Genomic DNA, 23870 nt, shown 5'->3' with positions numbered 1-23870 from the left:
AGGCTCAGAGAGGTTTAATAACTTGTTGAAGGAGTGTCCAGAAATTACAGGGTGAAACTTTAAAGCAGAAGTAGAGCGCTGCTTGTGCTTAGAGGCAAAAGCCAGTGAAATGAAACAAATTAAGGTGAATGTGACCCCAATTTGGCCCACAGGTGAAGGTGGCCTCAGCAACTCAGGTTCGCAGGGGAAGTAAAGGTATTTGATCCTTCATGGGCCAGAAAATCTTGTCCTTCCTGGTGAATGAAGCCATCTCTGATCCCCCAAATCAGATTTGGCTGCTCTTTCTTACATTTGCATATCCTTGGTACGTAGGCCATCCCTCCCTGTATTATGGTTATGTATGTACATTTCAATGTTCCTGAGTAGATTACACATTTCTTGAAGGCTGGTGCTTCATCTTACTCCTATTTCTATGCCTTCAGCACCTAGCACAGGACCTTTCATACAATAGCCTCATGTAATAGCCCTCAGTAAACATGATTGAACTTAATTGAATCAACCGATTCAAATTAAATTGAATTGCGTTAAACTGAGTCAGTATTTTCCTGCACTAGTCTATCAATTTACAGTCTTATCCTACTGGCAGCAAAAAAAAAAAACAAAAAACAAAACTAAAATGTAGCTGTTTCGTTTTTATGTTAAGCTTTGGTTTTTGAATAGTGTTCCCTATAGCTTGTCTCTTTTTATGATCTATGAAAGAAAAAAGCTAGATCCATAAAAATTGGCAATCTTAATTATAAAGACATAGAAATGCTCTTGGAAATGAAACTGGAATATCTATATTTGAAAAACAGAAAGATCAAGTGGCATGAATTAATGAAACTCACCAGTGGAGTCTGTTTACAACTTTGATGCTTTATATTTAGAAATTATTACTTTAATATGGTCTGATAGACCTTGGTAATATCCCATGGCCTCTTCCATATCAGTGAAATATAAATGTTAGAAGAAAAATGTATGAAATCAGATCTAATACTATAAAAAAAAATTTTAAACAAGAAAAATGAAAAGAAAGAAAATTTTATTCTACCAAGGAGCAAACTCAATTTAGTTTCTGCTCTGAGTCATGCTACAAATGCAATCAGACCCAACAAACTGCAAAGCTTTGTAGAATGCAATGCTCATTTATAAAATTCTGATAAGAAGTGATGGGGGGCATGGTGCAGCCTAGCATGATTCAATGACATCATCAGCATCAAGAAAATGTGGAAGGTTAGTCAACGTGTTGAAGGAGAGGATACTATCCCTTATAAACATTGTACTGAGCTTTCAGCAGCATTCGACCTATTGAAAATAAGCTGGTGATAGCACTTAATTTTGTGAAGTTATTTGAGATTCTCAAAGAGTTACTACCTGAGAACAAAATTTTACCATAGCACCTGGTAAAGGAGTCAGTTTTAAACTGATTTGACTGCAAATGGGTTTGATATAGTTTGTATTCTAAGATAGAGTATTAACATGTCATTATTATCATGTCATGTCATTATTATCAGGTCAAACCTCTTAGAGGTACCATTTCCCTCCTAGGACTGAGGCAATAGCCCATTACACTCATGGTTTTGTTTTACATTTAGGCAGAGAATGACACAGCAACTATATCCCAAGATTGAATGAGAGTTTCTGTAGTCTGTCTTACAGGCAGAAAGTAACTGTTTAGTGAGGCACAAGAAGTCAGATTCAGGCTCAGTTGGTAGAATGCAGAAACTACTTTTGAATTACTATGTAGAATATTGTTTTGCCTTGGAAGCTGGAGCTTTTGTTTTTATTTTTATTTTTTTCTCAATTTGTGAGTAAAACGAAGCCCTGTTGTAGGCGATAGAAGGTATAGTCTTTCTTTAACCTTTTCCCTCCACTTAAGTACACTATATTCCCCTTACTATCGTAACTATTGACTTTTCAATGCTGTTGTCAGGACATGGGGGCATGTACCCCCTCCCTTCATATATTAATAGCAGGAGCTGGATTCATTTGGAGATATTAGCTAAAATGTTGGAGAAAAGTATTCTGCTTTTGTATTCATTTTCAGTGTGACTGCTACAGATTTTAAAACTTGCTGCATCTTCAGATGCATTCGGTTTAATGTGGTTTGGTGAAGTTTAAGGACTTGCCTAATAGACTTCTCTTTTACTAGATGTAGGTGGTTCAGGGTCTTTGAAAGATTGGGCTGATCCTTCCTGGTTTGGGGAGGAGGGGAGAGCTCCCCACTATCCAGGCTCATTGTCATCTTGAGATCTAGGCTACACCTATTGTGCAGGGGTTCCTCCTCCTCCCTCTTTCCCATTTATTTGCTAATCTGGACACCCACTATAGAGCAGTATGAAGACAGACAATGGGGAATTTACAGATTTATCCTTCAGGTGTTCCTTCACTCACCTATTTACTGGGCACTTCCTATGATCTAGGCACTTTTCAGAATCCATCTATTTTGAACACATTCCATATACATTGTTCCAAGTACTAGAGTTACAAAGATATGTCAAACATTGTTTCTTGTGTGGGAGAAGATCATTTCAGGGAAAGTCTCCCAGTGAGGCCAATTGGATTTTTTCGTGAGGACAAATCCAGTTGAGGGAGGAAGAAAATTCCAGGAAAGGAAAGAGGATGGGTATAGATCAAGGTGCTCAAATGGGCACAATACATTAGTCAGCCGTCATTTGAGGCTATCACAGTAACATCTGGGAATATTGTACTTAAGCAATCCTCTATGTTATTGATGTTCAATAATTTCAGTGATTTCTACTGTTTGTCACCATAAACAAATTGGAGTAATTTAAAGATGTGTCATTAATACAAATGTATACGGTCTAGCAGTTTAAGTAAAAATACCAATCTGTTTTATGATATGGTGTCAGAATCACACAACTTCTTGATTAAGCTTTGAGATAATGCATGCCAAGGCATTTTCCTCGTTATACACTGAATAATTGATAGTTGATGATATGTGACATTTATTGAGCGTCAGCAATGTGCTAGCTAGTTTACGGAGCACAGAACTATCAAGGGACCTTGCCCAATTGGCTCACTATCAAAACACAGTCTGTCATTTGCTACGTCTTCCATGCTCCACTAAACTAAAAGCAAAGAAAGCATTTCTTGAGAATCACTGCAGTAGTGAATGGGGCTAGATTTTTCTCTGCAGGTGGTTCTGTGGGCATTAGTATTAGTTCCATAGGGAAGCAATCTGTTCCCATGGTTCCGGTAATCTCAGAAGATAAACTTGATAATCTAGTGTAGATCTGAAGTAAAGGCTGTTCTATCATTTTATGATGATTTTTTTTCTCTGCTGCAACCTGTAATTGAGCCCTCACCAGTGTGACTTACTCAGGGTCAAAATGTAAGGGCATGTGTTTCAGTGTAGTGTATAAAAACAACAGCTGGATTCTCCAGGGAAAGGAATAGCTTTAAAGGATTTAAATTATTGCTTGAAATGCCTTGTTCCTTGAGGAAAAGATGGGGGAGTTAAGATATAGGAGGTTATGGATGAGGGCATTTGAAAATGAAATGCCATGGGTGGGGAGGCAGATTGGGGAGCATAAACAGAAAATCCTGAGTCCTGGGTTGGAAGGGGCAAGAGGTTAAAAGGAGAACATCTGTTGGCACAGTGGCTGCATAAGAATGGTAGAAATTGCTTCCCATTAATTGTTGTTGGGTGGCGGGTATTAGTTTGTAATATGCTAGAGCATATTACAGCTAGAGCATGTAATATGGCAGCTAGAGCTGCCATAGCAAATACCACAGAATGGGTGGCATAAGCAAAGGAAATTTATTTCTCACTGTTCTGGAGGCTGTAAATCCAAGATCAAGGTGTCAACAGATTTGGTTTCCTCTGAGACCCCTCGTTTCAGCTTTTCTTTAGCCTCGCTCTTGCTGCCTCTTCACATGGCTTTCCCTCTGTGCATGCACACATCCCTGGTGTCCCTGTCCTAATCTCCTCTTCTTACAAGGACACCAATCAGACTGAATTAGAGCACACCCTAACATTCTCATTTTAACTTAATTACCTCTTCAAAGGCCCTATCTCCAAATACAGTCACATTCTTAGATACTGGGGGCTAGGGATTCAACATATGAATACATAAAGTTTGGTGGGGAGGATATAATTCACTCCATAACAAGTTAACAAAGAGAAAAACCTTCAAACTTGGGTAGTTTTGCTTTTCCCAACTCTTGTTTGTCCATAAGGAATAGGAGTATTTGGAAAGTTGACCAAAAATAGTGGATGGAGCAAGAGTCCCCCTGAGACTCTGTCAGCTGGCGACGTTTTCCATGGTGAAATTGTTTTTCTCTCTTCAGTAAAAGAGAGGTTTGAGAAAGATAAGAAATGCTCTCTCACAAGCCTCTCTTTCTGTCTTTCCTGATTCAGATTCCATCCTAGGAATTTAACAATCGTTGAATTATTTATATCTCTGGGTCAACATGTTGAGGCTAATGTAAAATTTTAGTTCCCATTCCCATGGAGGTTGACCACCAGGTTGATGGATACATTTCTTTTCCATGGAAGCAAACTGTATTGGGACAGGTATAAATGGGCAAGAGTGAATTAGGGAGCTTGGAAAGAGGCCTTTGTACCATGGCAGCACTAGTTTCATTTTTAGCAGGCTATTCAGATAGAATTCACAAATTTCTCATGAGCCCTAAAACCAGATTATTTGGCTTATTTCTGGTCATATAATAGGCATTAAATGCATTATTATAGTCATTTTTTTGTTATCCACTGTAATATAGTTCTTAAGCAATCCTGAGACTATTATCCTTTGGAACTAGAAAATCAAATTTAGTGCAGGTTCCAAGGCTCTTGAAATTGTGATTATCCCCATACAGAGGGTTACTATAAGGAATAGAGATTTAACTTTTAATAGAGGTATAATGGCTTTCAATGTCCCAGTCCCCTTTAGGTCAGAGAGATGTCATATTCTCTACCGTCACCATCAGACTTTCTGCTCAGGATTAATAATCCTTTAGTTACTCTAGATGAGAATTATGATGCCACAAAGAAGAGAACTTTAGGTGGGGATAAGAATGGAGGGGTAGTCCTGAAAAGGAGGATGAGAAAAAGGAAGAGACTACAAACACAGAAAGGATAAGCATTAGGACTCAGTCTAAGATAATTAAACAAAGGTATTTTATGGTCTGATTGAGACAAGGTTATAAAGACAAGACCATGACAGAGTTTGGGGTATGTTTGTGCTCTAGGGGAAAGTGAAAGACAGAAGAGGGGGTGGGTAAATGACCAACTATATACTATTTTATCATGCACATAGCTGTCTTGAAGAAACTTTTGAATACCTAAGTTATAAAATAATGTGAGGCAATATTTAATAAATCCAGCCAAGTCTAATGAGCCCAATCCCTCGAAATCCTCAGCATATGATGGCATGCTTCTTTGTGGGGGAAGATCCTGCCAGTGGAAAGTTGATAATAATAATTACTTATCACCTCAGGTATCATGGGAATTTTTATCTATAAGAGTTAGGTACAAGAAAAAAGGAAATACCACTTTTGGAGTGGTGATATCCACTGCAAATATGACTTTTCAGTGGTGAGAGACTACCTAGGGATGGGGGCCCCTTAAATGATGGGGCGATTAGCTTTGGCAGGAAGTGATGTTCTGAATAGAGACAACAACCCACTTGACCAATTCGGTGGTTAGTGATCAGAGGGTAGAGAGTGCTTTTCCTAGGAATGGGGAGGAACAAGTGAGAAAGTTAAAGAGAAAGAAATAGTGCCCCCAGAGAGAGAGTGGTGGAGAGAAGCATGTTACAGAAACTGATACAAAGTCAGGAAGCCACTGTGAAAAGGATTCAGGCTCTAAACCAATGACTCACTTCCCACCCCCAACCTCCCTGTGCCACACTCAAACTGAATGATTTGGGGCGAAAAGGTGTGGAATTTGGAAACTCGAGAGATGTTATGAACTCTCAATCCCCATGTGCATACTTCATATCAAAGCCTGTTGGCATGTTTTGTTGATTCGATGTTTTCCAATAGCATTATGTGTTATCAGTCACCACACTCAGGAAGATGCTCCATCATTAACCATATCACTGGGATGAGGTCTAAGAGCAAGTTGCCTCTTCTGGACGGCGCTCCAGTCCCCATCCAAGGTAGGGATATCCAGAAAATACCTCTGAGCCAGAAGAGCAGGATGGCATCAGTGTTTGAACTGGGAACCTTGAAACTAGCTACTTCCACATTCAGCCCACATTCAGTAATTCCTCTCCGCCACACCCTATGATTTCCCCCAGCAGTATCTGTGAAATGAAAGGCTTCACACCTTGTTGAGGAAATATCAGGCTACAAAAAACAAGATGGTAGAGTGTTAGGCTGATGATAGAAGACCCCTGATATCACATCACAGGCTCATTTCTTTTACATATTGGATTTTTTGCATTACTTTTTTGTTATATTTATGGTAGAACAAAGATAATTGAAGTTCAACAGTAAAATAAAACCAAAAACTATTCTAAAACTGTTGTGCAGTTTTGATTGTAGACAAAATTTTTCCCTGCTCTAAAAACTCTTTTTTCATTACAACGTTCTTTGAGCATACCTCAAATAACAGAAGTCTGGCGATTTGATATGGGAGGGATATGATAATAATAAAAATAGTCAGCAAATTTTATATTAAAAACAAAAGTTTATTTAAGTTTCTGAAATATAGCAGGCATTTTCTGGATGTTATTGTGGTACGTTATGGGGGGGGAAGACAATTCAATTATGGGTAAGAAAGGTCCCCAGACTGAAAATTGTCCATTGGAGAACATATAGGACAATTTGTTTCATTTCAAAGGTCTGCAATTTGAGTTAGATAAGAAATTTTAAGAGGTGGTTCTTTTTGCCACAGCAGGAAAAATGTGCTTACCTCTCCCTTTGAATTGTCAGTGATTCATTGCAAGTCTGTAAGTGCTGTTCTCAAAGGTCAGAGTACGAGTCTTACTTACATGTGTGAGGTTTTTTCCACCTTTGAACTTTTAAAAAGACTCATTACAGAGTGCCCCAAAGATCAATGTGTGTTGTTTTATCACTTTGCATTCTAATAATGCACTAAATTTGGCTATTTGCAATGATTTTTTTCTTTCTTTTTAATTTTTATTGGCGCATAGTTGATTTACAATGTTGTGTTAGTTTCAGGGGTACAGCAAAGTGAATCAGTTATACATATATATATCTCCACTCTTTTTTAGATTCTTTTTCCATATAGGCCATTACAGAGTATTGAGTAGAGTTCCCTGTGCTATGAAGTAGGTCCTTATTAATTATCTATTTCATATACAGTAGTGTGCATATATTAATCTCAATCTCTCATTTATCCCTCCCCTCTCCCTTACCCCCTGGTAACCATAAATTTGTTTTCTGTATCTGTAACTCTATTTCTGTTTTGTAGATAAAAGGGTTTTGTTGAAAGAAGATGGAACAAGTTTGAGAGGGATCTGGACACATTATTTCCCTTTCATTTTTTAATAGACAAATCCCAGGAAATACAATTATAAGAAACACTGTCTTGTCTTCTCAAGGTGAGGCTAGTGTATAATTCTAGACAGCCTAATGAGTTGATATACAGCCTCAATTCAGAAATTAGACATCCGTATTTAAACGGGGGTTCAGGACAGAAAATTGATTTGCAGATTTTTTTTGATCAGTTTCGACAAATATTAACTCATAGCCATAAAATTTGCATTTCCCCATACATTCACCTGAGTGTGTCTCTTTTCTTCCTGGTATCTTTAACCACCTTCTCCCATTCCCACAATCTTCTCAGCCTCTGACTTCAGAGGCACACAAGGCTGAATAACTTCACTAATATTTTCCATAACACAAAAGTACATTTTATTGAAAAATGACAACCTGTTGTTAGCTAGCTCCATTGAAGACAGGAAAACCACATATTTATTTAAAGTGCAAGACAGTACTCTACTTGGATGTGCTGTTTGTTTCATTTGAAATCCTAACGTGACAAAAATGAACTCACTCTCTTCTACCTTTCAAACTGGTAATTTTGGGTGCCTTACCCAATACTGTCAACGGCAAGACCATCTCCCCAGGACTTCAAGCTTAAAACCATGGAGTAACTTTTGCCCTTTCTTTCTTTCCTGCTTCCCTCAGACCCCTGAAGAACTAAGTTAAGCCAACCAAACTTGTATTTTCTCCTTGCATTTACTAGTATCTTGTGGTCCCGTTTAGGAATGCCCACTCCCAGGTTTTCCTAATATCGACCTTTCTTATTCATCTCTTTCTCTCCATGGGCACCACTCCAGTCCTCATTTCCATGGTTTCTTCTCCACTTTGTTGCAAGTCTTCCAGAGATGACCTTTATGGCTACCTAAGCTATGAGGGCATCCAGTTCATCTCTTTCCCACATAATATCAAATTCTCCCCAGCTCAGGAGGCTATTTCTCACTTTCTACTATAACACTCTGCTAACTAGCCTTCCTGCTTCTGGGCTTGAACTCCTCCAACCTAGTACTCACATGCATCCAGAGCAATCCTTACGAAGCACAAATTCATTCATAGCCCTCCATTGCTGAAGGCCTGACTCTGGTTTCCAACCCCCGCAAGATCCACTCCAAATTCTTCAGTACAGCATTCAGGGTCCACCATGACCTGACTCCCACTTCCTTCCCAGCCCTCTTGAAGCTTGCATCCCCTCCTCTCCTGCCCCACTTTGTGCCCCTCACTCCAGACACAGTGAGCTACCTATTGAATGTCTGTGTAGCTTCACATTTTTCCTTTTTTCAACTGAACACTCTACCTAAAATGCCAGTCCTGATTCTGTTCACCCAACAAGTATAAGATCATCTTTCAAGGCACTGGTCAAGTGCCATCGCTTCTTTGAAATCTTTCCTAACCCACCTCCCTCCTTGGAACCCAGACTTCTCTCACAGGACCTGTAACACCTTCATACACGAATGGAGGCTTTAAAAGTCCATCAGTGTGGTGGAAACTGTGCATCGTTTCCCTTAGTCTCCAAGCACCTTCTCTCTAATCCCTCCAGTTAGAGAGACTGAAAAACTAGAAACTATACTTAGATTCTGGATGTAAAATATATTGTTTTGTTTTGCTGCTACTAGGCAGGACATGGGATGTGAGTGCGCAGAGGCGATGGCCAGCCTCAGCATTCCTGTACTTGGAAACCGCCCTCATGTGTAGCTGGAGGCAGTTGCAGCAGTGGCATCAGGAGACTGCTGCCCTCTGTTCTGAAGCTTCATGGTGTGAGGCTGAATTCAGCTGTCCTGTGGTAGGCCCCTGACTCGAGCCCTACTATCTCTTCCATGGATTTTGTCAATATCCATTTCCCTGCATCATATTACTTGGTGTCTGACGTATGCAGAATGGTTTCTGTTTCCTACATTGAAACCTGATACACTCTGCCTCTATTAAACTGTAACCCCTTGAAGGCAGAAACATGATATTTGTATTTTTATATTCTTGGAACCTACCATGGAGCTGGCTCTCACCAAATGAATGGCTGATTCACTGCATGAGCCAATGATGGCTCCAAATTATACATCACTCTAAACATAAATTTCACCCCGACACTCCAACTTCTCTTTAATGCTCTCCTTCCTCATCTGGCCAACACTGTCTCTTCCTGTGCTTTAGTCTAACAACTCTAGTTATGATATTCTGTATACACACAGGTCTTGCCCCTTCCTCTCTCTGTTTGTTCTAATGGCTCCTGCAAGTGTCTTCCTCTCTACTGACATTTACCACTTCTGGCAAGAAAAGACTTATAAATCACAGTTCATAACAAATAATCTTCTGCTGATGCCCAGTGATGGAAAGAAAGTATGCTTCTGGTGCTTTCTGGCATTATGCTTTGTCTTTATTTCTATTGGTTAAGAACAGTTTTGGCTACAACTAAAAGAAAATCCAATTATAATTACTTAAACCAATAAAGATAAAGTTTTGTTTCATAATGAAAACTCTGGAGGTGAGTGACTTCTGGCTTTGGTTTAGTAATTCAAGAATGTTTGGGACTGCTTCATGCAGTTCTCTTGACTTTCCCTCACGGATGCAAATGACACCTCACAATCCTGTAATTGCACCTGTGTTTAAAGCAGAAACAAGAAAGAAGGGAGGTAGAACCAGCCCCGACTGTGCCTTTTATCTAGTGGTTTTCTAGAAACCACTCAACACATTTCTGCTTTTATCTTATTCAAGAGGACTGAGTCAGATGGCCACCTTTGCTGCAGGGGAGTATAGAAAAGCAAGTTTTCAGCTTTGATAGTAGAAAGAGGAAAGTTGGGAAAATGGCTAGTGGGTTAGCCAACCCAGAGTGAATACCATATTTTCTAACTCATTTAATACCATCACTATTCTTCTTTGAGCAAGTTCTGGGCCTCATATTTTCCACCGTCTCATGCTTATCACAGTGCTGAATATTTGGGAATATAAAGATGGTCAGTTATGTGGGTAACAGAATTTCTATAATGAAAGCCCCACCATTGTCTAACCTGGAGTAGATTGGAAGAGATGAAAGCACACTGACAAGGTTCACACAAAAGCCAGAAAATGAGCAATAATGGTGTGAGGTGCTTTCAGAGACATTTCATTATTATCGATTGAGGGTTATTGGCCTCTTTCAACATTATCACCTTAATAACATTTGTTTTCTGTGTTTATTATCTCAGGACGACCTCACTTCTTGTCGTTCTTAGGAGATGGCACACCATTGTGCCTGGTTGGAAGGTACAAGTGTCCGTTTTCTATGTTTATAAACTTTGTTTTGAGTTTAAACATGTTTGTGTAGAGTAATGAAATGTTGGTTCAGACAAAGTTAGTTAAGCGAAAGGGGGAAGGTGGAGTTTGAAAAATTTGAGCCGCCATTTGTGACTAGTACGTGAATGTTGCAAAGCTGAAATGTTTGGTTAGGAAGAGTTGAAGAGTCTCGTATCCCAAACTGACTGTTCTTAACATCAGGATCAACCATAAGATGAACAGATGATGCTCTCATTTTAAATTTCTTCTCCCTGTTATTCCCCTAGTATTTTTTATCATGAAATAATGTTACAATGAATACTGAGGCAGGGCTGAGGGAGGTGGCTGAGACAGGCAATCCCAAAAGTATACCTTAAAGAGGAAACGAATTGCCTTTATGACAGCAGAGTGGCAAAGCAGAGTTGAAATGGGGAAAAAGGCTTTTGGTGGATTGTGCACAGTGATCTCAGGGCTCTTTTTCAGCACCATCTAATAGATCCCCCCCCTGCCCCTGCTTGGGACTGCCCACGTACTGTAGGAGGGCTCTGCAAAGATTATTAGACGGAGTGCTTCTGTGATAATCACACCCTTCCCTCTGGTAGAAATTAGGTATTACAGCCCATTACTAATTATAGGCTAGTGGCTCTGGTGCCCTCCCAAAAGTAAATTTCTTTGAGGTAGCAGCTGGAAATTGGGGGTAATAAAATAAATCCAGAAGAGGCTCGTCAAGCTTTTCTTACCCATAAAATGAAAATAAAATATCATACTTTCATTGAAGTTCTATGAAAGGAAAAATTGGAAAGATAGCTCACGTTGCTTAGTAAAGAGAATTTTGCTATTAAAACACCATCATAGCCACTGTTAAAACAAAAATGCAATCAGGAAAATTCCTTGAAATGTTTGTGTTTACTTCCGGTTTTCAAATGAGAGCAACATGTGGGCTTGGGTTGCCATTCAGATTCTCTCTTCCTCTGTTGAGTCTTACAAATGTAGTAACAGATAAACTTCTTTCTTTGGAAGTAGAATGAGTACCCCAAAACTGACATTGTTTTTCTTTTTTTGTGAGCCTCATTGCTTGTGTAATGCCTGGAAATCACAAACACATCTAGTCCAACTTCTTTATTCCACAGATGCTTTTTCTGATTTTAAAACTCTCATATAAAACATCCGCTGAGTACTATTGAACTACCTTATTTGCAAGTCATAGTGCCTTAGAATGAATGAGTTTGAACACTTAGAGGTCAACTAGGTCTACTAATTTGTCATCCCAGCCAGCACCTTTCCATAACACATCCTTGACAGATCTTGTTTCAGCTCAGGTTTTGGTGACCCAGTGCTTTGTATCCCCTTTCGGACAGCTGGCATACACAGCCCTTCCTTATATTTATCCCCCGTCCCCCTCTTTCCACCTTCCACTTGCCCAGTTCTGTCTTTTGGAACAATACAGAATGTCTATTCTTTGAGTCGCGCCAGCACATCAAACAATTGAATGGCAGCTGACAGGTGAAAAAGGTTCTCACGGAACACAAGCTGCACATTCTGTTCTGATTGCCTTTAGTTCTTCCTTTCTTTCCTTTCTGGCTGACCGCTTTTCCTCTTTCTTTCCTTCAACTGGAGAAAACACAACCCAAGGGACACGGTTAAGTGCTGGGGTGAGAACACAAAGGGCCTTGACCTCTGCTGTGTAACAACCGCGAAAGGGAAACTATCCATTTTCCTTCCCTACCACCCCCGCTCCCTTACCAACCTCGCCACCCAGATTCTTCCCATTTTGTGTGTTTATGTGTGTATGTGTGTGTGCGATCATTTCTGATCGAATTCTAGCCCCAGCCCTGGGCTCCATTTTCCAGTTGGGGAATGATAGAAACGAGTGTTTAGTAAGGTTACCTAAACCTCAAATTCGGGAAGAGGAGCCTAGCCCAGACGCCTTATCACCAGGTGGATCCAAGATCAGCACCAGACTTAACTTGCCAGACACTCGGGCCCACAGTGCAGGGTGAACTTCGCGCTCCGGCCACCAGGGGGAGCGCGTGCTCGCCGAGCCAGGTGTCCGCGCAAGGGCGTGGGCGTGGGCGTGGGCGTGGGCGTGGAGACGGGCGAAAGGCTGCTGGGCCCGGCGTCTGGGTCTCCGAGGGCCGCGCGGGTCGCGTTCCAGGCCATGGGCGACAAGTATGCCGCTCTGCGGCGGGCCCAGCTGCATCTGGACTTCATCCACGCCAACTCGTGAGTGCCCTGGCGTAGCCGGAACGGGGGAGCCTGTCCACACAATGGAGGCGTTTGTCCATCTCCTAATTCTACCATCCTGGCCTATCTCTAATGATTTCTCTCCCTAACACACTGACATTTTAAAGATTAAAGTTGCCCTCCAAAGAGTAATTTGTATTTATCGATTCCAGCCGCTGTTGCATCCTGAGTCTTTCTGAAAATGTAACCTCTGTGAGGATAGGAATCTCACATTTTAGTTATTACTAGGGCACTGTTTCTTCTCTGTCAGGCCAGTGGCCCGTTTGGCTACCCTTTAGGTGTTATATCGAATATTCAGATTGCAGAGGTTTTCTTGTCCATCTGTTATTTCCAACACAGCAAAGCATAGCAGTGAGTGCTGTGTAATTCACAGTGGTATGTTGATTTTTTGGAACCTTTTAGTAATTTGTATTTACTAAAAGTACCGATTGATAGAAAGGATGCAGCAGATTTGAAACCACAGAAATGGAAATGTAAAGAAACCTGGCCTTGCTGCTTGGGAAAAACAGTGTAATTTTTACAGACAACAGAATAAAACAAACAGGCAATATTCAGCAGATATTTAGTTTTATCTTGTTATCATGGAGAATGATTTCAAGCTGGAAAGGATGGTACAAGTAGTTAAAAGTTAACTGAGGTAGAAGACAAATGAAGAAATAGCAGTTTTGAGCGAGTTGAAAAATTATAAACTGAGTGCTGGAAAGACTGTGAATTTTATCTTAGAAAAGTTCCTCAGCCTCAGTTTTGCATAGTTTCTGTAGCTATTGCTCCCCAGCCGCCTCCTCCCCCAAACTACCTCCCCCAAACCACCCCATCATCAGTTGGTGGTCTGGTAACTTAATAACAAAAGTGACAGCAGCGTGAAGCCACAGCAACAAAATCGGATACAAATTGGCATAGTCTCAGCTCCCAGAGATAAAATTCTTATCTGAGACTGGCCTCAGTAAAAACAGGACTGATTTTTTATTCCTCCTTTGCTTCACCCCCACATCCAATCCATCATCAAGTCCTCTTCGTGCTGTCTCTGTGTCTCAAATTCATCCATTTCTCCCCATCTCTACTGCCATCTCCCCTCTGGATTTCTCATAGCCTCTAAATTAGGTTCTCTGCTTCCCCTTCTTGCTCCCCTATGATCCGTTTTCCTAAAAGCTGCCAGAGTGAACTTTTAAAAACTTAAACCAGACGTGTCACTCTTCTTTTTTTTTTCTTTTTAATATTATTTATTTATTTATTTATATTTTTGGTTGCGTTGGGTCTTTGTTGCTGCGTGCGGGCTTTCTCTAGTTGGGGTGAGCTGGGGCTACTCTTCGTTGTGGTGTGCAGGCTTCTCATTGCGGTGACTTCTCTTGTTGCAGAGCATGGGCTCTAGGCGCGCGGGCTTCAGTAGTTGTGGCATGTGGGCTCAGCAGTTGTGGCTCACGGACTTAGTTCCTCCGCGGCATGTGGGATCTTCCCGGACCAGGGCTCGAACCCATGTCCCCTGCGTTGGCAGGCAGATTCTTAACCACTGAGTCACCAGGGAAGCCCCAAGGTGTGTCACTTTTCTTAAAACATGACAGTGGTTTCCAGTTGCATGGGGACCAAGTATGAGCTCCTAACCATGGAGTAGGAAGTACTGCACGACCTGGCCATCCCATATCTCGATGTGATCTCCCCGTTTTACCATACCCTGAGCGGACTGGCCTGCTTGGCTCTTTTCTGCTTCAAGGTCTTTGCACCTCCTGCTCTTGCTGGAGCATTTTCACTCCAGTTCTGCAAGGGACTGAGCTCTCATCTTCCAGGGTTCAGCTCATGTCTTCTGTGAAGAAAGGCTCTCCCTTCCTCACCAGTTACTCTTCCCCATCCTTCTTTCTTAGTAGCATTTAATCATAATCTGTGTTACCATCTTTATGTGTTTGTTTACTTGTGTATTTTTCATATCCCCCACTAACTTGAGCCCCCAAAGTGTAAAGAACATGTCTGCCTACATTGGCACATAGCAGGCAGTCAGTAAAAATCTCGAGTGAAATAGTACAGAAGCTTATGTGACATTTTTGGCGGGGGCATCAGAATGATTGGAATTACTTTCCTGAAGGATTGTTTAGAAAGGCTTGTGGTTTGAAGTGCTGCTTTTGTAAAGCATGTCACCGACACTTCTTTTGCTCTGTTTTAGATTTTTAAATACTAACTTTCTTTTGAGTGAAGGACACCTTTTTGCAGCAATTGCATTTAGTAGGTTTATGCTTTTTTTCACGAACAGTGAATATTTATTAAAAGGCAACTATTTTATAAGAGCAGCTAAGCTCAGAAATCAGAGACATCTGATGTCTGCCATTAAAGGAGTTAGTTCTACTGTAGGGTATAATTAAGAGTCAAATGAATGGTGTACTAAGCAATTAGGTTAGTGGTTCACAATCTTGTCTCTTCATTAGAATCATAGTAGGTTTATTCTGATGACAAATTTGAAAGCTGACTGGAGTAAAGAGACCCCTCATCAGCATGTGTTTATAGTTTAAAATTCCAAAAATAGATATATGTATGTATTTTTTTTTAAATAAATTTTTAGCTAACATATCATCCTGTGGCCTGAGGTATTTGGAGTCACTGAGACATTGCAGATTATCCTTCCTCCTGTACAAATGAGCAGATGTTTTTTGATAAATGGGTCTCTCTTGCTTCTGCTACCTGTTTACTAAATATAAAAAGAAAATTGCCTACTGAATCTTACCTTAATGCTGCGATAAGGTTGCTGATTGAAATATCCACAAATGAACAAATGAAACAATGAACAATGAACAATGAACAAATGAAAAGCAAGTGTGGGACCCTGAAGGTGGCTTGATATCACCCCAGAGGAACATTCAGCCTTCAAAGTATAAATAAGGATGGCTATCTAGTGTGTTCTGTTGCCCAGGACCTGGCAAGAGGGATACAGGGGATAGTGACCACTGGTAATCTGTGAGATTATTTAAGGATCAGGGCTGTCCAAGGTGAAAAGATTCCACAGAAAAGTGTAGGTTAGTGGTGCAAACAGGGTCCCCTGCCAGTGCCTGTGTCTGCAGATGGAGTCTTAAGGTCTTTCAGTGAGCCTGGATTTTGATCAAGGTTTTTCAGAAGTAATTTGGCCTTAAATAATACAGTTTTAATGAAACATTCTCTGAAAAAACTTGAGTAAATGCTTATAAAGCAATTTTAAAATGTCAAAATTTGCTTTGAGTACAGTCAGGTCCTTGAAGTCTTTGTTTTATTAGGAGTAGACAGGATATTTTGGCAATAGTGTTCTTAGCCCTGGCTTTGTCATGTACTTCAGAATCTTGACCATGCTGAGAAAGTAGTTTCTAGAATAACTCCGTAATTGATTATCGGCCTAGAACTGGAGAACATTGTCTGAACATGTCTTGAACCTTTTACATTGATTACAGAGTTGGTTTAACTTTGGTTTTCCCTATATTTCTTCATCAGCACCACTCACAGTTTCCTTTTCGGAGCACTGGCTGAATTGCTGGACAATGCAAGGTAAGGCTGTGTAAACAAAGGTTATTCAAAGGGACAAAGGAATTTTATGACATTAATAAAGTCTAGTCATATTAAGAGATGAAAATACGTTGTCATTTCCCCACTTGGAATGCTTTGTGACTTGATTTCCTATAAAATCAAGGTATTATAGGAAAAAGAACAGAGGAAAGGAGGAATTATTCATCTTTATTCAGTTTGTATTTATGATCATACTTGAAGTGCAGGTAAATTGGACATCTGTTTTTGTGTTTATAACCATGTAATAGCAGATATTCATTTGGATTTTATTTGAGTTATGTATCAATGTATACTATGTATTGAGAATTTAGATTTGGGTTTGGGCATTTACTGAAGTCTGCATCAAAGTGAATTGCATAGTTAAGGAGAAAAGAGCTAAGTGTTGTTGATCCCCTGCTGTGTATCAGACACTCCTGTTCTAAGCTCTTCATGTACAGGTATTAACTCATTATTCTTGACAACAACACTTTGACCTGGAAATCATTATCTGAATTCCCCAGATGTAGAAATTGATGCACAGAGAGGTTAGATGACCTATTCAAGGAGATACAGTTAATATTTGGCAGAGCTAGAATTCAAATTCAGGCTGTCTGGCTACAGAACTCCCTTGCCCCATTTTACTGTCTCTGACAAAGGTATTGATGTTTAAGGAAATCTCTTTAACAATTTAAGGCCTGCTCAATAGTGGGTTTGTAAAGGAGTCAGTTTTTCAGCTCACTGAATATGGCATTTGATTGTTTTATATTTGTATTTGCCTGTAACAGAAGATTTTGTCACCTTTTCTGCAGGAAGCAAAGTCCACCCAGGGAGTAGTATGCGGTTGTTAGATAAGGGATCTCAGTGGGGAGATCTAAATGCCCTGCCACTGATTGATGACTGTATTACAACGTTTTGCATTTTCCCCTCGTTTCTGGCCTTTGAAGGGAGGTGACTGAGTGTGACCACAGGGTGTAGTCATTTAACCAGCCATCTGGAACTTCCTGCACAGCCATGCTCAATGCTAAGTAAAAAGTCCCTAGCTCCTCTTTATATGAAACTCTGCAGGACTAATGGAATCACAGTCATCACAAAAAGGGAGGGAAGAGGAGAAAAAGAAATTTGCTTGGTCAGAAGAGCTGTGAATGCAACTTAGGTGGAGCTAACAGAGATGGGGCCACTACACATGAATGTTCATGGTTAGTCTCTGCAGGAATTCAGGGTTTCTACTGTTTGCTTCTGCTCAAAGCTCTGAAGCAAGGCTCCTCCTGTATCCATTAGTCCTCTGTCCTACTCAGTGTCCATTTCCAGCAATTTGACATCTGTAACTGTAAAAGAACACATTTGTCTATTTTGCTTACTGTCTTTTCTCCTATAAAGTTGTTTCACTCATTCATTTCAACAAAGGAGGGCAAGTAAAATCAGAATGTAGAAGAAATAGAACAGTGGGAACGGTTTATGGAGTAGAGAGGGTGATTAGCAAAGAAAGATTGACTGCAGACTCAGGGGAGTGAGAGAAATGTGATCAATCAAGCAATTCTTCAAGCAGCATTTGTAAACTGGCAGCCCCTGACCCAAGTCCAGCCTGTCTCGTGTTTATTTGACTCATACTGAATGTTTGTACAATATTTATAAAGAATAAAAAAGAAAAGAAGGAATTGTTTGTAAAGTTTGAGAAGCATGAGGTGCCACATAAAAGAATCTGGATCCCAAGCTTTTTTTTTTTTTTTTTTAAAGATTAGACGTACCAACCTTGAGGCTGCCTTCCTCAATGGGATCAGGTGTGTAGCAGGTGCACTCTTTGGACCAGCCTGTGTTTTCAGCTTTGCCATTCCCAGTGTTCCCCACGGCCAGCCTGAACTCTTCGGCTCCTCTGTCTTCAGGGGACACTGAAGTTTGTCACCACTGCTTAGATGCTAGTAATTGACAGCAAATGAAGCTGTTTAACAGACTTACGCAAGGTGCTCGGTTGGTCTTACAGAGGTCTTCATAAAGTCCCTGTGTTACTCTAAGACATTATTTTATATCATTGTATTTAAGATTTTGATGATTTCCTGTAGTTGTCAAAATTAGAACTGGAAGGTATTAAAAGAATGTTGTGGAAAGACGAGGAAAAAATGTGACGGGATAGGAAAGAATTGTTAGGGGACTCTTCCTGATACAACAGATGTTCAGAGAGAAAGTACCTGGGCTTAAGTACAAATCTTATTATGAAATGTCTTAATATGCTGTAAAGGTGAATGACTGTTCTTTGTCTCATCCCATGAATTTTTTTATGAAGAAACTGTTTCTATGAAAAAAACCTTTCAGTACAGTGGCGTTTATTGAGCAATTATTTTATACATGGTACTTTGTATAACGTGCAATTATACAATGGAGATAATGATACCTATGTGTCATGGGTCTGTGGTAAGGATTAGAAGGGAAGGTTTAAGATTTATTTGTCACATGGATAATGCCCAAGAAATGACAGTGGTAACCCCAGAATTTCTGTAGAGGAGGCACTTAGAAGCAGCAGTTGGCTAGAGGAAGGAGCTAAGGGGCCAACTTTGTAGAACAAGTACATTGTACCTACTCCAATTTATCTGGGGTAGTTTTGGGTCGGGACTGATGGAAATTTTGGGAGACACTCAGATTTTCCCATCAGAGTCCCACTGGTTGTTATTATTCTGAGCTTCCTTCTAGACTCTTCCTTCCCTCAACATACCCACTTCCTCGTCAGCTAAGCCCTCATTGTCCTTCTCCTTTCTCTCACAGCCTTCATGTGGAAACCAGGATCTTCTGGCTCTTTCTCCTTTCCTTTTAAAGTTTCTATTTTAAAAAGTAATTTAAGAAAATACATAAATAATATCTGTGAATTGTAGAAAACTAAGAAAATGAGAAAAAAAGAAAAGGCACCAGTAACCTCATCATTTGCGGGGGGGGGGGGCGTGTCCAGCATACTTCTCTGTGCAAGACCAAATATTAAATATTTTCACCTTTGTAGGCCATGTGTTCTCTGTTGAAACTACCCAACTCTACCACTGTAGTGTGAAGGCAGACTATAGGTAATAGGTAAATGACAATATGTAAATAAACAGTCATGGTTGTGTTCCAGTAACTTTATTCACAAAAACAGTTGGTGGGCCCATAGACCATAGATTGTCAACGTCTGACCTAGAGAAAACCACTGTTAACATTTGATTTCTTTCCTTACAGATATGCACGTGAATATCATATATGTTCTTTAAAAATGTGATTATATGGTACACAGTACTTAGTAATTTTCTTTTTCTTTTTGTACTAAAATATATCATGAAAGTCTTCATATGACTTCCGGATTATTCTCCAACCATTTTTTTTTAATGTTCATATCCATTTTCGTGAGCTTCTTGTGTAACTACCACTAAATTCCATCTCTTCTTTTAAATTTCTGAGTTTCAGGCTTTGTGACATTCTCAAATTACGAGTGATCACAGGTCTTAGTCTACAAATGCAGGGTGAAACATTTTAGTAAGTGTTTTTAAAGCAATTTAAGCGGATTTCTCCATTGTTTGCTATCTGACAGTAGATCATATGTCACATGAGCAATTCAGATTAATGTAATTTTTAAAAACACAATTTCATACTGAAGCAATATTTTTATATTGTTTTCAGAGATGCAGGGGCTGCAAGACTTGATGTGTTTTCAGGTGAGCAGATTTGCTTTCTTCTTTTTTCTTCTAATGGAAAAGCCTGTAGTTATTTTGATTTTCTTTTATTTCATGAAAATCAAACCACATTCTATAGATTTTTAATGTAATCTAAGTGCTTTGTGAGTTCAGTGACCCAGTGGGGAGCCAGGTTGAGAACAATACACTCTTTGAGTGAAATTGTTCACTTGTTAGAGGACTCATTTACAGAATTAGATCTTCCAGGGTTTTGTGAAAGCATCAGAGTGATTTGGAGCAGTCAGTTTGTCTGCCACGAGAAAACAGTTTTATTTTAAAATGCATATTAACTTAATGGTTGTTCATAATTAAGTATACATCATTCCCAACATAGCACAGTTTTAAAGTGTGTAAATGAATGTGCAGTATGAATGTTTGAAGCCTATGAAATTCAAACCAAGCATGTTTTCTTTACTGACTTCATTTCCAGTCACCAAGTATTTATTGCACTTATTAGTTCATTTCACTGAATATGATGCAGAGGAAGTTAGGTTTTGTGATCCAGTCCTGTAGTTAACACTACCTGGAGAAACGCCTATGGTGTTAAAACTGATCCCCAACCCAGATTCTATCAGCTCTCCTGTAAATATTGGCTGTTGGTCACAGGCCAGAGAATGTGGTCCATGATATAAAGTCTTATCATTATTTAAAAAGCAAATCAGTTCAATTCAGTTTTCTAAGTGTTTTAAGATTTTGTGCTAGGTGGGTGCTTCTGGTTCACGAGGAAGAGAGACATGGACATCTTGAGAGATTTGAAGAGACATAATAAATGACACTCTTCTTCCCTTTCTACTCCCAGGTTCTGAGAAGTTTGAGAAATCAAATAATAAAGTCAGTCTTCATTGCTGATAAATGCTGGGTTGGAGTGTGGAGCTTAGTGTGGGAGAGCATCAGGCACTTGCCCACCTAGTGGAGTCACGCTCTCTGCAGGCAGCTCGCTCTCAGAGGGAACAGGAGAGATCTGAACAGAACCTTCTTAAGTTACTTTTCCCCAAATTACCAGTCAGATGAGTGAACTCACTGCTTCAGGGAAAAAATGGTCAAGGTACAGAGAAGGGCCCCTTTACTACTGCTGATTGCACTCCATTCTGCATAGAAGGAAATGCCAGTAGTGGAGAAAAGGTGGTCTTTCCATATATATCCAATTATGTAAGAGTAAAAGAGAATAAGCATCTCTTGCCTAGGAGAGACTCAAAGCATGGTGGGAACACAGAGAAAGAACACCCCATATTAAAGAGCCAGGGCTTGAAATATGGATGTGATTTTTGTCAGGCAGTGTAGGAAGAAAAGAATATTCCTGTCTGAGGAATTATTGTGAAAAAAAGAATGGAGGTAGACTAGTTCAGAGACTCATTTATTTATTCAATAACAATTTACTGGGTATCTATTATGAATGAGCCAAGCAATTTTTCTAGGTGCTGGGGATAGAGCAATGAGTAAAGTGTTTGGTTAAGCCTGTGCTCTCATGAAACATGCATTCTAATGAGGAAAGATAGACAATAAAGTAGTGAACAAATAAATAATATACCAGGTCATGATAAATGCTAAAAAGAAAAAAACAAAAACATAGTGGGATAAGAGAACAGAGAGTAATGGGAAAGATGTACTATTTTTCACATGGTGCTCATGGAAAGTTGCTCTAAATAGGTGTTACACCAGCAAAGACCTAAATGGCATGAGGCAGTGAGCCATGTATATATTTGGAGAAAAAGCATCCAGGAGACAATGATGGGGCTTGGTTGACTAGAGCTAAGTGTTAGAGCCAAATGGATGAGCACCTTGAATACCACACTAAGATTTTTTGTTTGTTTGTTTTTCTGTAGCCAGTGGACCATTAAAGAGTTTTGAGCAATGTCAGTTGGCAAATTATTCAATAGAAATGTGCTCTTTTCTTTTTAAAGCAAGATACTCTAGCGAGAGCATACAGGATGGTTTGTAGATGGTCTGTAGAAGTGTGAAAGAAGGACAGCAGGGAAGTGGGGCTATGGGTGATCTACACAAGATTTCATGAGGATTTGAACGAAGGCAGTGGTCCTAGCAGTGGAGGAAGGAGAAAAGATTCGAGCTGAATTTCATTCAGAGCACACATATTATTGAAGGGTCGAAGGGTTGAGAAGAATTATCTGGAATCACAGAAGGTACAACAAATGTGATCAGAATTCACACAATATGTTCTTTTGGGTTTGTGCAAAACATCAGGGCATGGCAGTATTCACTTCACCCCACTTTAGCACTTGGCATTGTCACAAAAAATAAAAAAGAATCTTTGCAATTTGATTTGAAAGGGGCACTTCTTTCTTTATTTAGGTAATATTTGTTATTGCAGCAAACCACAATATGGCTATCAACTTTTTATTGCAGCAAACCACAATATGACTATCAACCTAGCAAACTGATTTTTCTTCAAAAAATAAAAAAATAAATAAACTAGGGCCAGGGCTTATGCACCAATAGATAGAATTGGTATGGGGGTACATAATTAATCTAAGCATTGGACTAGATTTTAAGTTATTTACTGAGGCGTGTGAATTACTTTCCAGTGTTAAGTTTTCTTCAAGTAACTTGAGGGCTATAAAATTCAAACTGAACATGTTTAGCCACGGATGTTTTATCTTTCTATGTGTATTATTCTAGTAAACATGGATATGCATTCAGTACATTTTTTTAGTGCTTACCAAGTGGCAGGCACTGGGCTAAGTGCTGGGTACACACAGTGCCTGCTTTTGAGGAATTGGCATCCTAGTAAAGGGATCTGTGGAAAATATGGTGTGCAGCTTCACTTTTATGGGTAGAAGGCCTTTGAGCTTTCATCATATCTCTGAGGCAACCGAGTTCCAAGAAGTGGAAGAACCACTAGTCTGAAAGAGAAATAGATGCATGAACAGGTATTTGAATATACTTCGAAAAGTGGGAAACACAGATTAGAAAGAAAACATTCATTATGGGCACCTGATGATGTGGAAGGATTAGGAAGGCTTCCTAGAAGAAATCATGTATGAACTAGAGACCTAAAGGGAAAATAGGCCTTAACCTGGAGAATCAAGGATGGAAAGGACGAAGGAGAAGAATGTATAGTCGCTTGAATCTGGAGAGAACATAGGACACCTTGATGGTGTCGCAGAAATGTTTGAGATGTTCAAGATTAGTCCCAGGTGATTATTTGTGTGGAAGTGGAAGAGTGCAGTATGGGCAGGGGAGGGGATGACAAGAGATGAGCTTGGAGGGATTCTTCAGAGAAACAGAACCAATAGTAGATAAATAGATATCTATCCCTGCCCCTTCCTCTCTCTCTCTCTCTCTCTGTCAGTCTCTCTCATTCTATCTATGGATATACATATAGTAGAGAGGGAGGAAGAGGAAGAGGAAGAGGGGGGATTATTTTAAGGGGCTGGCTCCCATGATTGTGAGGGCTGGCATGTATGGAATCTGTAGGGCAGCTGGCAGGTTGGAAATCCAGGTCAGAATTGACGTTGCAGTCTTGAGTTCTAAATCTTCAGGCAGGCCAGCAGCCTGGAAACTCAAGCAGGGTTTCTGTGTTGCAGTCTTGAGGCAGAAAATTGCTGTTTCTTTGGGAAACCTCAGTCTTTGCCTTTACGGCCTGCAACTGATTGGATGAGGCTGACCCACATTATAGAGGGTATCTGCTTTACTTACAGTTAGCTGATTATAAATGTTAATTGTATCCACAAGTACTTTCATAGCAACATCGAGTTGACCAAACAATTGGACACCATAGCTTAGCCAAGTTGA

At 39.9% G+C, this 23870-nt stretch overlaps 2 protein-coding genes across 2 annotated transcripts in view; both read left to right on the top strand.

Annotated features, from left to right (window-relative positions):
- The window catches only part of LOC309630045 (uncharacterized protein), a 143237-nt gene extending 132018 nt beyond the window's left edge, over window positions 1–11219 (top strand). Inside the window, exon 8 of the mRNA XM_082394808.1 lies at window positions 9069–11219. Coding sequence (XP_082250934.1) covers window positions 9069–9247 — 179 coding nt within the window. The 3' untranslated portion in view covers window positions 9248–11219. The remainder of the gene's footprint in view (window positions 1–9068) is intronic.
- Window positions 11220–12676: 1457 nt separating this feature from the next.
- MORC1 (MORC family CW-type zinc finger 1) overlaps window positions 12677–23870 on the top strand; it is a 199623-nt gene continuing 188429 nt past the window's right edge. Inside the window, 3 exon segments of the mRNA XM_082394691.1 lie at window positions 12677–12921; window positions 16384–16437; window positions 20068–20102. Coding sequence (XP_082250817.1) covers window positions 12857–12921; window positions 16384–16437; window positions 20068–20102 — 154 coding nt within the window. The 5' untranslated portion in view covers window positions 12677–12856.

The sequence above is a fragment of the Balaenoptera borealis genome, assembly GCF_965194805.1.
Source record: "Balaenoptera borealis genome assembly, chromosome: 5".
Classification (NCBI taxonomy): Eukaryota; Metazoa; Chordata; class Mammalia; order Artiodactyla; family Balaenopteridae; genus Balaenoptera; species Balaenoptera borealis.
Note: the sequence above shows the minus strand (reverse complement) of the source record. Positions and strands in the feature narration are given on the sequence as shown.